Raw genomic sequence first — 16,929 nt, forward strand, 5'->3', positions numbered from 1 at the left:
GCAAATGTTTTGTTTGGATTACAAGTGCAACAATATTTGGTAACTGCAGACTGTCTGAACTTTTTTCGCAGATCAATTACATCTATCAGTGTTCCTGTTTCTTGACAACAGTAGTATCTTTTGATAGGTACTATATTGGAAGATGTGCAGATAATGTTTGCAAAACATTTGGAAAACTTCACCTCTTTTCCTGGTTTGAACACTCTTCAGGTCTTGATCTCATCAAGCACTTGTGGGATAAGGTCAAATGGGTTATGGATTTCTACAGAGATTTCGAAATTTGCTGAATGAAATTAAACAATTTGTTGATCAAAGGGGAGATGCTTATCAACAGCTACAAGATACGGAGTTACCACTGGTCATTGGCTCAGTTGTGAAATGTTCTGCTTTTTATCATGATGGACCACATGTCTTTTTTAGAGGATGATGGAGGGAGTCAATGTTTAAGCTGTTACCTTCAGATGATTGTCGCACTTGAATACTTTTAATAAAGCTTTACTACAAGGATTCAATCTTGAATACTTAAAATTAGTTTCCTAATTTTAATATTTTCAATTATTTTATTATTATTTTTTTATATGTACTCTGAATTTTGGCATCCACCCTGTATAACACTACTGCTATCCATTCTTGAGATATTTATCTGATGTGAATTTTAGTAATATTTTCAGTAATAATCTTCAGTAATATTTACAGGGAATTCTTCCCTGTAAATATTACTGAAGATTATCAAATTCACATTTCTTTCTGTAAGAGTAAATTAGCACCATTGCACAATGGAAAATGAAATCCCTCATTGGATATAGGTTATCTATCATGGTACAATGATTGACAAATATGGGATGCATTATGTGCAATAACCAGGTTAGGAGCCCATTTCTCTTTCGGAATGATTAATTATTACATTTAATGTAATACTTTTACAAGAGTGGCTAAAATTTTTTTTTTGATTGCAACACTTTCTTTTTTGATTAAGATTCTTATTATTCAATAATTTGCTTTTCTGTTTAGGCTTCCTGAATGGTATATTTCCTTTCCTAGAATTTGACCAAGCTTCGTCAATTGATTTAGTTTTATCAACATTTCAAAAAAGGGTAAGTAATACTAACTTTAAATTAACTTACATTTGAAATGTAATTCAATTATAATCTGCACTGTAATTAAATTATATATCATATTGAAATGAGAAACATAAACCAAGAGCATAAAGACATCTTTTGGCCTGTACTAATACTAACTTTAAATGCAGAAACTAGTTGACTGTGGCATAAAGTGTTTGTTATATTGCTTGCCTTTTAAATAAAGTGTGTGATGGAAGCCTGTTTTTTTCAACGTTTTGGTAATGCTTTGCAGTTTTGTGCTCTTAATGTCCATCCAGGATGCTGTTGTTGTGAAAGAAAAATCAGATGTAAAATGATGTTTTGTAGATGATTTGTAGTTTTATCATTATTTCTCTACTCCTTATAAAAATTTTTTTTTTGATTTGTTTGAGTAAAAAATAACAGAATTATATTTCTCTCTCTTGAGAATAAAACATCAGGGCACAAAAAATCTGTAGTTAGAAATAATGATCATTTCGTTATGCAAGTTAAATCGTGGTTTTTATTTTTCACAATTTTTGGGGGAAAAGTAAGATATGTGTTAAAAGCAGCTGGTAATGCATTTAGTTTCTTTTTTTATTTCAGATGGGAAATTTGAAGCTCTGCTAATGCCCATAATGAAATTTAAAACTTAAGATAATGAAAGTCCACTTTCATTATCTTAAGTTTGCTGTTATCTAAAAGTAACTCCAGAATTTTCATCCTGTAGGAAAATTTTTATAACATTAGAAAAAGTATAAACACAAAGTTCCAGAATAATGAAATAAAAAATTATATTCCCTAAATACATGCTTTTTGCGTTTTTTCTTTTTTTTTTTTTTTAATGATGTTATTCTCACTTCTTGCAGATTGAGGTGTATAAAGCCTTGAATGGTTTGAGCATGCTCAATGCTGATGGGATTCTTCCTCTTGCTCAGAATAATCACCTGAGAGGGCATAAATTCAAATTGAGGAAAGACAGTTGTAGGATAGATGTGCAGAAGTTTGCCTTTAGCCAGCAGGTGGTTGATTGCTGGAACAAACTTCCATCTGTCGTTGTAGAAGTTGATAGCTTAAATAGATTCAAAGCAGAACTTGACAAACATTTGGAGCGAGGGGATGGGTGAAATAAGGGTTTTTTTTTTTTTTTTTTTTTGGCTGATGCTATATAAACTTGCTTTCTTGCATCATGTGTCCTTCTACCATGTAGAAAAGACCAGACTTTGAATCCTGTCGTGGTTAAAGGAACATTTACAAGGTGTGATCACAGAGTTCAGGGATGGACTTCTTATCTTCAATTTGTGACATTGAGAATGTGATGCATTTCAGCCAGGCCTGTGCTTTGCATCTTCACTGATGACCACAGAGAGCAGTGAGTTCCCACATGTCAGGATCTTTGGTAATGTGCTGTTGCTGACTCACACTTTGTTTCTTCCATCATTACTGGTGAGGAATCAGGTTGTATGGCTATGATCTGAAAACAAAGGCCCAGTCCACTCAGTAGAAGACTTTGCCTTGTCCCAAGGCCCAAAAAAGCAAGACAATCTTGATCAAATGCAAAGATTGTGCTTATCATATTCTTTGAATCACAGGGCATTTTTCATCATGAATTTGCATGGTCAATTAGTGATTCAGGAATGTTACAGAAAAGGTTTATTATTGTTGTGCTATGCTGTTCAAGGACAATGGCTGGAAAAATGGGCTCTTGGGGGGAATGGATGCTTGTATCATGGCAATGCTCCTGCACACTTGGTGCTTTCCATTCAAGAATTTCTTGTGAAGCTTCTTCACTGTGATCCTCCATCTACTATACCCACTGGATTTAGCTCCCTGTAATTTTTGTTTAGAGCTTAAAGCCCCTTGAACAGCTGAGGAAATTATTAGCAATTCCAAAAGAAGGCATCCATGGACCATAGTCAAATCATTGCATTGAATGCAACAATTCCACTCTATTCCATAAAAAATTATATGAGAAAGGTTAATAGACTAAAAGACCTTTTAGAATGTTCATGGGTTCATTAACCTTTCATAATTTTTATTAGCCTATTTAAGCATGTTTTAATGCAGTAGTTTTCAACCTGTGCCTGAATTTATGGCTTTCTAAGGCATTCCTCAGCAAAAAAAAAAAAAAGAAAAAAGTAAAGTTTTTGGTAGTTGTGTAAAGGAACGTCATCAAACTGAACATCAGTTTGAAAAACTTCTATTCATTTAAATACAGATTAAAATACATTTTTTTTTACTTCTGCTTTAGAACTGTGTGCATTTCTTCTCTGTGGTTTGTTTTGGAATGATTTTGATCTCATTATTGTCTGTAAATTGTGTGCATTCAAACTGTCTCTCTCTCTCTCTCTTTTTTTTTTTTCAGTTAAAATTTGGACTTCTGTAATAATTTCCTTCTTCTTTAGATCTCACAACTTATGTACATTTCTAAGAAAGAAAAGTGCATCTAGATTTAAGATATCTAAAGACACGCTCATCCTTCTTTTTTGAAGTCCAGTTTGCACTGCAGTACATTTCAGTACTTTGAAATGAGTTAAAATATCCTGTAAAGTTCAAACCACCCACTAAAACCATTGGTTCAGCACTGATGGAACTCAGAACATGCATTAAAAGAAAATGTTTGCCAAATTACAATGTAATAGTGGCATGTGATGCAAGAAAGCAAGAGCTTTTGCAGCATCAGCCAAAAAAATTTTCAAAACAATTCCCTCTAAATGTTTGTCCAGTTCCTTCTTAAATTTATTTAACCTATCAACTTCCACAACGACAGATGGAAGTTTGTTCCAGCAATTAACCACCCGCTGGCTAAAGGCAAATTTCTGCACATTTATTCTACATCTGTCGGCGCCTCCGTAGCCAGGTGGGAAGGAGCAGCAGTGCGTAGCACACACTTCTTGATTAGACCGGGGTTCGAGCCCGTCACCACCAAATACTGAGGATGAGGAAAGGTCAGAGAATGACCACCGTATTTCCCAGAGCAATATGGCCTTAGTTGCTAATGCTCTTAAAAAAACCAAATAACTAACTAACTAACTACATCTGTCTTTTCTCAATTTGAATTTATGCTCCCTTAGGTTCGTAATCCGAACAAGTGGAAGAATCCGACCAGAATTCAGCGTGCTCAACCCATTCAAGGCCTTATACACCTTAATCAGATCACCTCGCAGGTGCCTAGTCTCCAGCCGCTGCAATTTGCAGAACTTAAGCCTCTCTTGGTAAGAGGATCCCTTCATTCCCCTCACCAATCTTGTTGCCCTTCTCTGTACACTCTCAAGCAAATCTACATCCTTCCTAAAATGAGGCCTCCAGACCTGTGCACAGTACTCAAGGCATGTCCTGACCATTGCATTATACAGAGGGAAAATCACCTCTTTTTCCCTGCTAGCAAAATTCCTGTATATCATTGACAAAACCTCATGGCCTGCCCGGGCAGCCTGTCTGCATTGCTCAGAAAACTTCATATCTGACTGCACAATTACTCCCAGGTCTTTTTCATTTTCTACTGCCTTAAGTGTAGTACAGTGGTACCTTGGTTTGTGAGCATAATTCGTTCCGGAAACGTGCTCGTAATCCAAAGTATATCAAAGGAAATTTCCCCATAAGAAATAATGGAAACCCAGATGATTTGTTCCAAAAGTTCAAAAATATTTATGTACTGTAAAAATGATTAATACAAAATACATACATACCTTTTTATATTTTTAATATTTAAATTTAATATACATAAAGCAATCAAATTTATTAATTATTGGGTAGGACGACTTTCACTGTCACTAATGGAATCACTGCTATCTGTTGACTTTTTCTTTTTGTGCGACTTTAACAAGGAACCTATCCAATGACACTTGCTTTTGCCTCCTTTTGAGGATTTCACGGAAATATGACATTGCATTGTTGTTAAACAGATTCATCGCTCGCACTATTACAAAATGAGGAGGCACGCTTGATACACATAAACAAAACTGCGCATGTGTAGCAACTGAATAAACAACACCGTAAAGGCAGAGATACACTATTAACACCTCACATTTTACTAAAGCACATTTCTAGGGGTTACTACCATAAAACAATAAAAACAATTTCCAGTTGCATTCCTGCTAGTGGAATCTGTTATAAAATGGTAGTAAACTCGATCTAATTGCATTTGCGATTATACTGATAGCTGGAATTGTGTTGGTTTTTACGTTATTATGGTGAAATGTGTTTCCCCTTCACTGATATAAAAAACATAAATACATTTTCAGAATCTTCTCTTCATTCCTATCGTGTTGCGTTCGGTTGGGGTGATTCTGCGTTCGACTGCCATTTCTTGTAAACACAAAGGCGAATCGTGCATAAGCGAATTTGGTTCGTGTTATATAAGATATCATTCCCGTATTTATAAATCGTGTATGATCGAATTTGTGTAGTGTAAACACGTGTTATACAAGGACTGACTGTACTCGTATTGCAAGACCTCGCTCGTTTATCAAGTTAAAATTTATTAAAAATTTTTGCTCGTCTTGCAAAACACTCGCAGACCAAGTTACTTGCAATCCATGGTACCACTGTTCTACACAGTTGGTACGTTTCTCTGGGGTTATTTCTACCCATAAATACTTCGTTGGATCACTAGAAGGCAATTTTCCAGAACAACTCAATGGAATTAGAGTCAGCAGAAAATTGGACATGAAATTCCAAGGAATAATTGCTTTGACAAGTCATTATACTATAGACAGTGAACAGCATTTCAGAGCCATTATGTTATAGACCAAAGATAAGGGTTTCACATCAATAGCTTTAAATGGATGTGAAGCAGTAACATTTGAACAGATCTTTGAATGACTGAGTGAAATCCCCACTCTGATCTTGTAAAAATTATCAGTCAGGTATAGTCATATTGAAATATCAACATCTTTGTGAACTTTATAAAGGTTGAGGTGTATCCTTTGAAGCACCACATATTCCATTTGTTTTTGTTGTCTAAATACACTGTAGACCCGATATAATGCAGATGAGGAGGTCCAAAAGTTTGGACTGTGTTATTAGTGAGTTCACATTGTATCAAATTTACATATTTGGATATAAGGCTATACTGATTTCTGACTGTTATAGTTGCCAACCTAAAGGACAGAACTACAAATAATGATTGTTACATGTGAATGAGCATAAATAGATAAAAAAAAAAAATAAATAAAAAAAAAAGATATGGTAATCATATACATTTTTTTGGATGCTGGAAATAAAGATTTCACTCAGATTTTTGGGAGTTTTATTGCTTAAAACAAAAATTCACACACAACCAAACCCCCACACATGTAAAGTTCAAAAATACCTGTAATCTGTCATTATTGATTTAAAACAAAAAAAAAAAACCTTCAATAAGCACCTAAAGATTAAGAACATGGAAATAACAAGATATGCATTTTGACATTGAAATAACTGTCTGATATGAGGACTTGATGGAGTCTACATAATATCTGATTACAGTAAACCCCCGCTATTCACGGTTTCGCGTATTCGCGATCGCTGATTTAATATAAAATGAAACCTAAAAAAATGTGAATTTTAAAGCGCCATGAATATTTTTCACCATAAAAAAACATGGGCGTGGCTAAAATTATCTTTCCCGGTCAAAACAGCGCTCAGTGGGTGGGGGGAGAGGGGTGACAAAATCGCGAGCGTGGATGTTTCTCGCTAATCCTTGTTCAGTATGTGTTATGCGCGTGTCATGGAAGGTTTCGTCATTTGCTTTTAATTTATATACTTATAAATTGAATAAATTTATCAATTTATAAATTGATATGCTTACAAAAGTGAAAAATCTACTGTTTTGCAGTGTGTTAGTGTAAACAGACTTTTTCGAGTGTGTTAACGGAAGAAAGTGACTTTATTGTGGACAAATTCTTTTCTAACCCCTACAAAATTATGGCTACGAATAACAAGGGAATTGTGAAAAGATCAAAGAAGATGATGACATTAGCGAGTAAAATTGAGTTATTAGACAAAATTTCTAATGGTGAAAGTGTCTCCTCAGTGGAAAAACATTATAAAATCAATGAGTCAACGGTACGATCAATCAAGAAATCGGAAGAAAAAATCCACCGTAGTGTCCGTGAAAATGCGCTAATTGCTTCAAAAATTTGCTCTGTAACTCGTGATGTTAAATTAGAAAAAATAGAAAAAGTTTTAAATCTGTGGATAGAAGACCGAACTCAAAATAAAATTCCGAAATTCCGTTAAGTTCGCTCATCATTTGTGAAAAGGCAAAACTCCTTTATCAAATCTTTAGCGAAACTGGTGATAGCACTGGCGGGATAAGTTTTTTTGCTAGTAAAGGCGCTGGTTTGAAATTTCTAATAAATATTACATTTAATATTAAATTGTTTCTTATTTTCATTTCGATGCCATATGCTTGCATTTAACTATGCACTGTCTATGTACGTAGTCATATTATGAAGGTACATATAATACATACATAGACAAAATTTTAGACTAGTTTTTCTTATATATTTCATACTTTTGAACGGAACCTCTTTATTACTATGGGAGCCATAACTCAGTATTCGCGTTTTCTGTATTCGCGACATTTCTCAGGAACGTAACCCCGCGAATAGCAGGGGTTTACTGTACATTGTGTTTTTTTTTTAAATAAATGAATCTAAAGTTAACTGCTTCATTGTCTCCTGTTTCTTCTTTATTGCAATTCCAATAATTGATTTCAAATGAAGGATATGAATTCTGTTTACATTGTCTGATTCTAGACATTGAAGTGCAGTTTCCATGGCTGCTAAAGCCTTTAGGAGGCAGAGGAAGTGGTTTGCCATTTTCCTCTTTGTTACTTCTGTCATAGGATGTGGCTTTAGTTTGGGCCTGGAAACTTAGTGTATTTTCTGCAATTGTCTGGTCACTTAAGCATTTTCGTAAGTAGGACAGTAATCATCAATAATGATCCAATCATAAATGTCGTGACTGCAAGACTGCATAACCAGTTCCTGATAAACTGCGTTTGCCTTTTCGACATCCTCTTGAGTAAACCTCTCAAACCCTTCCTCCAAATCACCCTTCTTCCTCATCTTTTTCTTGTTCCTTTGAGTCGGGTGCAATTGCAAATTCTTCACAGAAGCCTCGCTCCCAACACTTCTCAATTATAGATGGCAATATGGTTCCCCGTGCCTTCTCTGCCAAGTCAAAAACACTAGCCAGTGTGAGGAAGTATCCATAACAGACATTCTGTTATGATTACTTCCTTATCAATTATTTGATTGATTAAATTTTTCCTGTGGTGAGTGCATCTTGAAGGTTGATATAATGTCTTGATCCAACGGTTGGATCTTTGAGATTGTATTCTTTGGCAAACAGCTCACCTTTATTTTACTGTCATGGCTTATCAGGTTTTCTGCAGGAGGGTGGGTATGACAGCTGTCCACCAGCAAAAGTGCTTTTGGTTCCATATTTTTCTTTCTTAAATGAGCATTATAAAGTTTATGAAAACCATTCCTTGAAAAAAGTTTGTGAAACTTTTTTCACAAAAGTTTCACAAACTTTTGTGAAAAAAAAAAAAAGTTTCACAAACCTCATTTCTTTGAAATGAGGTTTGTGAAACTATTCCTTGAAAATGTCTGCTGTCGTCCAGGCATTTTTACTGTGGCCATGCAAAAATGCTAATGTTGCATGTTTTTATGGTGGAAACACCTTGGTGCCCTTGATTTTGCTACACAAAGTGGTGTGACTTTTGTGTGTGCTAGTTTTATTTACACGAAACAGCAATGTCACCCTGTTCCTCATCACTTTAAAGCTCTGTGCCTTTTGTTCATTGGATTTACTAGTTAGTGTCTTATTGGGAAGCATGTTATTCAAAGTCCACTTTCATCACAATTATACATTTATTTTGGAACATTGCCACCTTCTTGTATCATAACTTTTAACTGTGATGGATAGTCATCAGCAGCCTTGGTGTCTGCAGATCAAATTTCACCTGAAATTTCAACCTGGTGAATTCCATGCCTCTTTTTCCATCGGCTGAGCCAGCCCTTGCTTGCTTGCTTTGAATTCTTTCTCGAACACTTGTGTTCCATGCTGGTTGTTTCAGTCTTTCTTCAGTTTTTCAGCTTGACTCCTAATGATTTTGCCAAATAAGTGTTCCTTCTGCAACAGTCCACTATGTACTGTATCCAGTGTACTGTAACTTACTGTCTTAAGCCACTTTTGCTGAAGACCTTCACTAGCATCAGTGACCTGTTGCTTGCTTGCTATAGGTTAGCTTCATCTTTGATCCATCCCTTGAGAGTGGAGTTCCCCACATCTGTGTGTTGAGACACCTTCCCTTATATCTTCCCTATTTTAGCAAGTCCAGTGCAGCTAACTTTTCTTGAACAGACCATGCTTTTCTTTTTTTTTTTTAATACTTTCCATGGACATTAATTTTTTTATTAAAAAGGAAAGAAAAAAAAAACTAAAATTTGAAAATACACACTAACATTATGTACAGTAAGCTTACATCCAATTTCCAAGCAACACATGTAAACTTTATCACTGTTGCATCTTTCCAGGACAGCTTTGAGTTTATTCGCATCACTGAACTTACCTTCTAAAGCTGTAGTTCTGTCAATAAATTAAAATAAAGAGAAATAAATTAAAATAAAGAGAAATAAATTAAAATAAAAAGACAATTTATTATTTGACTGTCTTTGTAAATTAGTTGCAGGTTCTTCCAACCTGAGCTGTGTTTGCCTAATACAAAAACAAATGAAGCATTACGATCACTAAAACAACAAAAGAAATGAAAAGTGGTATTATAAAGTTTATTCATAGGATATCATGTTACAGATAGCAATTGTGCCAATCACTCCATAAGGTCTGTAAAAAATCAACAACTATAAATGCTTACCGAACCAGTAAATGCGCTGGAACAAATTGCAAATCGATCAAATTTGAAGCACGTGAAAAAGAGGAGGTAGTGGAATTAGAGTCCAACCTTTGGCCATGCTATAGGTGATTCCGTTTTATATCAAGCTATGTTATTTCGGGTGTACAGTGTACATTGAATGACAGTATATTGGTCTTTTCTTAATATCAGTGTCAGTGTTTTTAATTTTTATTATATGAAAGATTTTATAATTTAATAATTGAATCAGAGGTTCTATTTTTAGAGGACTATATAGCATAGAGTGTTTCTTGATTGGTGCTCAATAAAAAGATTAATATTCAGTTGACTGTTTATGTTAAACAAGGGGGTCAGGTGGACAGTATTAAAAAGTTAAGAAACACTGTTGTTGAGCATAATCATCAATAATAAAGTGATTTTATGTTTGTAATATAGTGTATAAGAAGGAAAGAAAATATGTTATTATAAGGAAATGAGATGGTTGCATTAGGACAATTTTCACCAAATTTGCTCATATTTAATTTTAATAATTTAATTACTTAATGTAATAAAAATTAAAACAATGTGCATAATTAATTTGAATTTTATTTTCAAGCAATAATATAATTATTGCATTGATATACTTGAAATTATATATAATTTTTAAGATAGTAATGCAAATTAAACATATCTTACAGATTGTTGAAAATATAGCTATTAGCAAGACAAGTAAAATTCGTCTTTTCAATGACTTCACCTTAAAGTATGTTTCCCAACTTTATTTGTGGAAGGGACCTAAAATTCCAAAGATTTTACGGAAACAACAAAAAAAATTTAGGACGGATGAAGTAGAAGAAAATTTGGTAAGCTGATTTAATTTTTACAAATCTGGTAAACTGTTTTCCCTTTTATTTGGCTGTTTAGAATCCTACACCATTAGGATTGAACCCCTCCTCTTTAAGAATACTCATTAATCACCCTTTGTTGTAGAGTTTTAGGTGCATCAGAAACTTGGTTGCGTTGTGCCATTGTGTATTATGTTTATACCAGAGTGTATTCATGAGCCAATTTGCAAGTTGTACTGGCTGAAAAACCTTGTATAATTTGTCTAGCCAAACCAAATTTCATTAAAGTTGGGAAAATAGAAATCCAGCAGTTATTTCTTTTTTCAATACAGTTTGTATGCGAAAAAAAAATTCCTAGATTAAACATGGTTTTAATGCAGTATTATTAGCGGTAGACAATCTGTGCACACTTCATTGTATTGTTATGCAAGACTCCTGAATATGATGTCACCTGTGAAGAGATACATATATGTGCATGTGTGTGTGTGTGTATATATATATATATATATATAGAGAGAGAGAGAGAGAGAGAGAGAAACAAGACTTAAAAAAAAGAGAAATACATGAGAAGAGTAATAAATATTATATACATACGTTTATAGAATGTAAACCTATAGAGTTTTATTAAACATTCTATAAAGTTATAATCTTAGTAATTTCTTGATAAGAAGGTGACCATATTTACTTTTCATTTCTGTTAATCACAGAAAATAAAAAATAAATAAAAAAAATATTTAATTTAAGAAAATAAATTGAATGCACCTGAAATGTATCTTACTGCATACATTAGAACTTGTTGATAATTCATTCACCTTCAGGTCAGCCAATGAGTAAGTTGTCACTATTTTGCAGCAATATCCCCAAGAATGGCAAAATGCTTCTAATTATGAGACCTATTAATAGAGAAAAATGAATGAAAGCACTCAAAACTTATGCTAAAAATGACAAGTATACGTGGAATTTCAATTAAGGTTACTCTTCATTAACACACTTAACCCCACAAAAGAAGTAATAACTGAGTGAGACCTTCTACATGTCTCAGATAAGGAAATAGTACAGGAAAGGCCGGATCAAAAGGTATCTCAAGCTAGGTGGAATGGGACTCCAAGAAAAGGCAAGTTAATTTTGGCATGCAGTATAATGCTAACTTTTGTTACATGTGCCAATGTCAGTTAAAGCCAGTTATCTCAACTGCAAAGTGGGACCATCCGTTCCAAATCCAATAAGATGCAGTAACTGTCAAGAAATATGGTCATTCCCAGAGTGACCACAAAAATTGAAGAGAAACCACTTGTCCAAACTATGGCTCAAAAGATCACTCCCAAACTGAATGCATAGCAACTGATCTGATGTGTGAAAATTGCAAACTCCATACCCAGAATTTTCTATAATTTTGAAAAAACAGAAGGTGGGAAGACAAATACAAAAATACATGGTGGAAAATGCAGTTGCCTATCAAGAAGCAAGAAAGTAGTTTCTCTCAACTCATCCAATTTGTACTTATGCTACAATCATACAAAACAAATAGCATACTGAAACTCAGACAGATATATCATTCTCTTCAGATGTATTGATTGAAGAATGGGTCCTTCTGTATTCTTGTCTTATCTCCCATTTCCAAACTATGTTTAGTAGGTCAGACTAATGATACTCTGATCAGTTCCACTTATTGTTCCAGATAATGAATTAGCCAAGAAAGCAAATAAGCTAGATACTATTGAAGCAAGGCAGCTAAACCAGCCTAGTATGGATGCTAATGATATAACAAATTAAGATGAACTGCTTGAAATATATGCAGATGATTATATGCAAACTTGATATATTTCAACAAAGGTATAGAAGAGAGCAAAAAATTTGGCACTCTATGTTCCTTATGAAAGAGAAAACAAGATCAGATCATCACAAAAATCAAATGGACTGATTTTGATTCTTAAAATGTTAATAATGGAACATATTATTCAGATAGAATTGCAGAGGTTTACATAGTTATATTGATGATATTCATGATCTGACCTTTCAGTGTATAATCCCTTAGCTATATGTTTGCAAGTGGCTGACTTAACCCTGCAAGTTACTCCAAAAATTAAAAACTTAACTTATATAGAAACGACAGGAACCACTTTTTGGCACATAGGGAGGATGAAGCAGTCTTAATAGATGCTGAAATCCTATCCAGTCATATTGGCCTTCAAACGTCCTTGGAAGTAGTTACTGTTCATAATGTTCCTGGCATTGCACTATTATATCCATATATCCCTTGTTAGAGCATGCCTGCCGACTGGGCTAGCCAGGTGGGTAAAGTGCCTGCCTGGCAACCCAAAGGTCGTGGGTTTGAATCCCGCCTCGGGCTTGGATCAAAGTACTGCAAAAACCTTGGGAGGTGCATTATGGCCACAGAAGCCGATGCGCCAACAACTACAAAAAAAAAAAAAAAAAAAAAAAAAAAGAGCATGCCTATACTTTAAAAGACTTTGAATAATTTGTTGATCAAGCTCCAACTCCATTCTGTAATTTGGCAGCTTTAATGGCCACCATCTATTATAAGGATCTTGCCAAATGGATAAATAAGAAACATTAATAGAATCACTACTAGGCCTTTACTCTATAGAATACTGACTGCATACTTATCTGTCTCCATACTCTATAGAATACTGACTCCATACTTATCTGTCTCCATACTCTATAGAGTACTGACTCCATCTCTATACTCCATGACTCCATACACCTACCTACAGAATCGATTTCAGCCATCTATTCTGTGAACTTATTTCCAAGTATTGAATGGACAGTGCTAAATAACCCACTCAGTAGTGATCATTATCCTGTAACCTGGAGAATACAAACATTGAATTCTCCATCAGTAGAGTATCATAAGATGCAAACATTTTCCAACATAGATTAGGTCAATTTCAAACTGCATTCTTCATGTAAATGAGAAAAATTTGGTATGATGTCAGCATCTAGATGATAGATAACTCTCATCAACTGGTGCAATACCACCACTTTGCTTATTGGAGGCTTGAAGTGGTGTTGTTGTTTTGGTTTTTAGGAGCATTAGCAACTAAGGCCATATTGCTCCGGGGATATGTGGCGGTCATTCCCTGAATTTTCCACATCCTCTGTATTTAGTGGTCACGGGCTCGAACCCCAGTCTAAGAAGTGTGTGCTACGCACTGCTGCTCCTGCCCACCTGGCTACGGAGGCGCCTCTTGAAGTGGTGGAACCCATGTTTAGTCTCCAGAGCTAAGTCCTGTCAACTCTTCCCCACCTCTTCCATCATGCAGTATGACTCATGACTTTTGAGATGACGAACATCACGGCAAGATCCAATCTTCCTTACATTTCGAGGGTACAGATCTAAAATGGCGTTTGCAGGCCGGCCGGTAGTTAGTACACCGGACCGAACCTATTGGAAACTCTTTAGGAGGCTTCAGGATCGGTTAGTGTATAATCTTGCTGCCTCTACTCTGCCAGATAGTGACTGGAGAGAGTCCGAGTAGTGTGTATGCGGGGACCATTGTCGAGACCACATTATGTCCAGGATCTGGGTATATTCTTACCATGTGTATGCCATATCCAACAATTTCATTACTTCATACAGCATGTTCCCCCCACTTTTTTTAACTATTGAATACACCATGAATTGTCAAACTAATAGAGTAAGCTTATCTGCGAAAAGATCTAAACCTCCCAAAAACTTCCTAGTTCATTTCACAAATATACGTGGTCTCAATTCTAATCTTAATGATGTCCATTTCCACTTGCAGTCTGCCAAACCCCATGTACTTTTTCTGATTGAATCTCAGTTATCGGTTGATTCAAATACTGCTCATCTCAGTTACCCAAATTATTCGCTGTATGATTCCTTTCACCTCAAAGGTGGTACTTGTACATATGTTCGATGCGATATTCCCTGTCAGAGAATTGTTAATTTGGAATCTCCTCTCATCGATCTTCTCTGGCTTAAAATATCTACCTCATTGTGTCAAATTCATCTGCTGTTTCTACTGTTCTCCAAACTCTACTAATCACTTGGAGCTCTTTGACTTCCTCTCTTTGCAACTTGACTTTCTCCAGTCCAACTTTCCTAACAGTGAGGTAATTTTCCTTGGTGATTTTAATGTTCACAACTCCAGCTGGCTTCCATTTTCTAGTCACACCAACCCAGCTGGTCGAGATGCTGAGGATTTTGCAATTTCTGATGACCTTGCACAGATTGTACACATACCTACAAGAATACTGAACAATCCTAACCATACCGCCAACACGCTTGATCTTTTTCTCACAAACAACCCTTCTAGGTATACGGTCGAAGTGAGAGATCCTTTAGGCACCTCAGATCACAACTTGGTGATTGTCTCTTCTCCAACTGAGCCTTTATCTCATGGTTATTCCCAACTCGTATTGTTTGGCATTACAAGAATGCAAAATGGGATGACCTGTGAGACTTCTTTTCTTCTTTTCCTTGGTCGAACTACTGTTTCAAAACTGCTGATGTCAATGTTTGCTCTAATCATGTCAGTGAAATTATTTTCATAGGAATTGAATCCTTTATTCCACACTCCACTTTACAATCTCATCCTTTATCTAAACCTTGGTTTTCCAATAAATGTGCTAAGGCTGTTCAAGAGAAGAATGCTGCATTTTGTAATTGGCTTGTTTCCAATTCTTCAGCTTCATTTTCTGCCTACACCAAAGCTAGCAGCAAATGTAAAGCAGTCATTAATCAGTCCAAACTAGATTTTGAACAGACTAAGAGTAGAAAACTTGCTTCTTGCCCTGATGGTAGCCGAGCATTCTGGTCTCTTGCCAAAGCTATTGGCTGCAACTTTTAACCATCTCTGCTCCCACCTCTGCCAAAACCAGATGGTTCTGTTGTCACTTCAGCCAAGATGACCTGCTAGCATCCCATTTTTCTTCCAACTCATATATTAATGATCTTGGTAAAACAATTCCCACCATTCCCAACATGCTCCATTCAATGCCTTCCGTGGTCTTCTATCAGGATGTCAGAAGGATTTTGACGAATTTCGATTCTAAGAAAGCTCCATGTCCTGATGGTATTTCTCCACTTGTTCTCAAAACTTGTGCTCCTGAACTTATTCCTGTTCTTTGCTGCCTTTTTTCACTTTCTTATTCCAAAGGTGTTTTTCCTTCTGCTTGGAAATTTGCTCATATCCAGACAGTTCCTAAAAAGAGTGACAAGTCCCTCCCATTCAACTATTGACCCATTGCAATTACTTCTACTCTTTCTAAAGCAATGGAGAAGTCAATTAGCTGCCAACTCTTGAACTTCCTAGAAACCTTCCTTCTGATCAATGATTGCTAGTATGGATTCTGTCAGTGTCGATCCACTGGTTGATATTCTGGCTTATGTTACCCATTTTTGGACAAATTCAATGGAAAAGTTGTGAAACCCAAGCAATTCCTTTTGACACCTCAAAGGCTTTCTATCATGCTTGGCATAAAGGTCTTCTAAACAAGCTTCTATCTTATGATTTGCCAACTGCTCTTCGCAATTGGTTATCCAGTTTTCTCTCTCACCGCTCACTGAGGGTGATGGTAGATGGCTCTCTGTCTTCTAACTTCTCCATTAATGCTGGTGTGCCCTCACTCTTTCCTCTTGTATGTTAATGACCTTCTTCCATTGACTGGAAATCCTATCCATAGTTTTGCCGACGATAGCACATTGCATTCCACTTTCTATTTTGAGAAACCTTGCTCTGCTCAATCAGCTTCAATTTTCCGCATATCCGGTACCAATTCCTTAAATGCCGATCTTCAGGTAATTCTCCAGTGGGGCAAAGACAACTTAGTTGATTTCAATCCTTCTAAAACAGTCTTGTCTTATATCATGCAAAAAGGATTCTTCTGCTCCTATGCTTATCTTTGGTGACACTCCGATTTCTAGGCAAGTTGATATATCTCTTTTGGGGATTACCCTAACTTATTAGCTCTCTTGGCACAAGCACATTACAAATATTGCTTCCGCTGCATCTAAAAAACTTGGTTTTCTCTTTCACTCTCGGCGTTACATTTTTTCCAAACAGCTGTTCACCCTGTACAAATCGCAAATCTGCCCTACCATGGAATATTGTTCCCACATCTGGGGTGCTCCCAAAACCTCTCTCAGGCTTCTAGATTTCATTCAGAAGAGGGC

General features: G+C 35.7%; 1 protein-coding gene across 1 annotated transcript in view; it reads left to right on the forward strand.

Annotated features, from left to right (window-relative positions):
* Positions 1 to 16,929, forward strand: part of LOC150081467 (nucleolar pre-ribosomal-associated protein 1) — a 190,655-nt gene that overhangs the window by 22,823 nt on the left and 150,903 nt on the right. The window contains exons 5-6 of the mRNA XM_090380212.1: positions 1,012 to 1,094; positions 10,623 to 10,787. Coding sequence (XP_090236338.1) covers positions 1,012 to 1,094; positions 10,623 to 10,787 — 248 coding nt within the window. The remainder of the gene's footprint in view (positions 1 to 1,011; positions 1,095 to 10,622; positions 10,788 to 16,929) is intronic.

The sequence above is a fragment of the Mastigoproctus giganteus genome, chromosome 8 (assembly GCF_048544385.1).
Source record: "Mastigoproctus giganteus isolate SK-2022 chromosome 8, ASM4854438v1, whole genome shotgun sequence".
NCBI lineage: Eukaryota > Metazoa > Arthropoda > Arachnida > Uropygi > Thelyphonidae > Mastigoproctus > Mastigoproctus giganteus.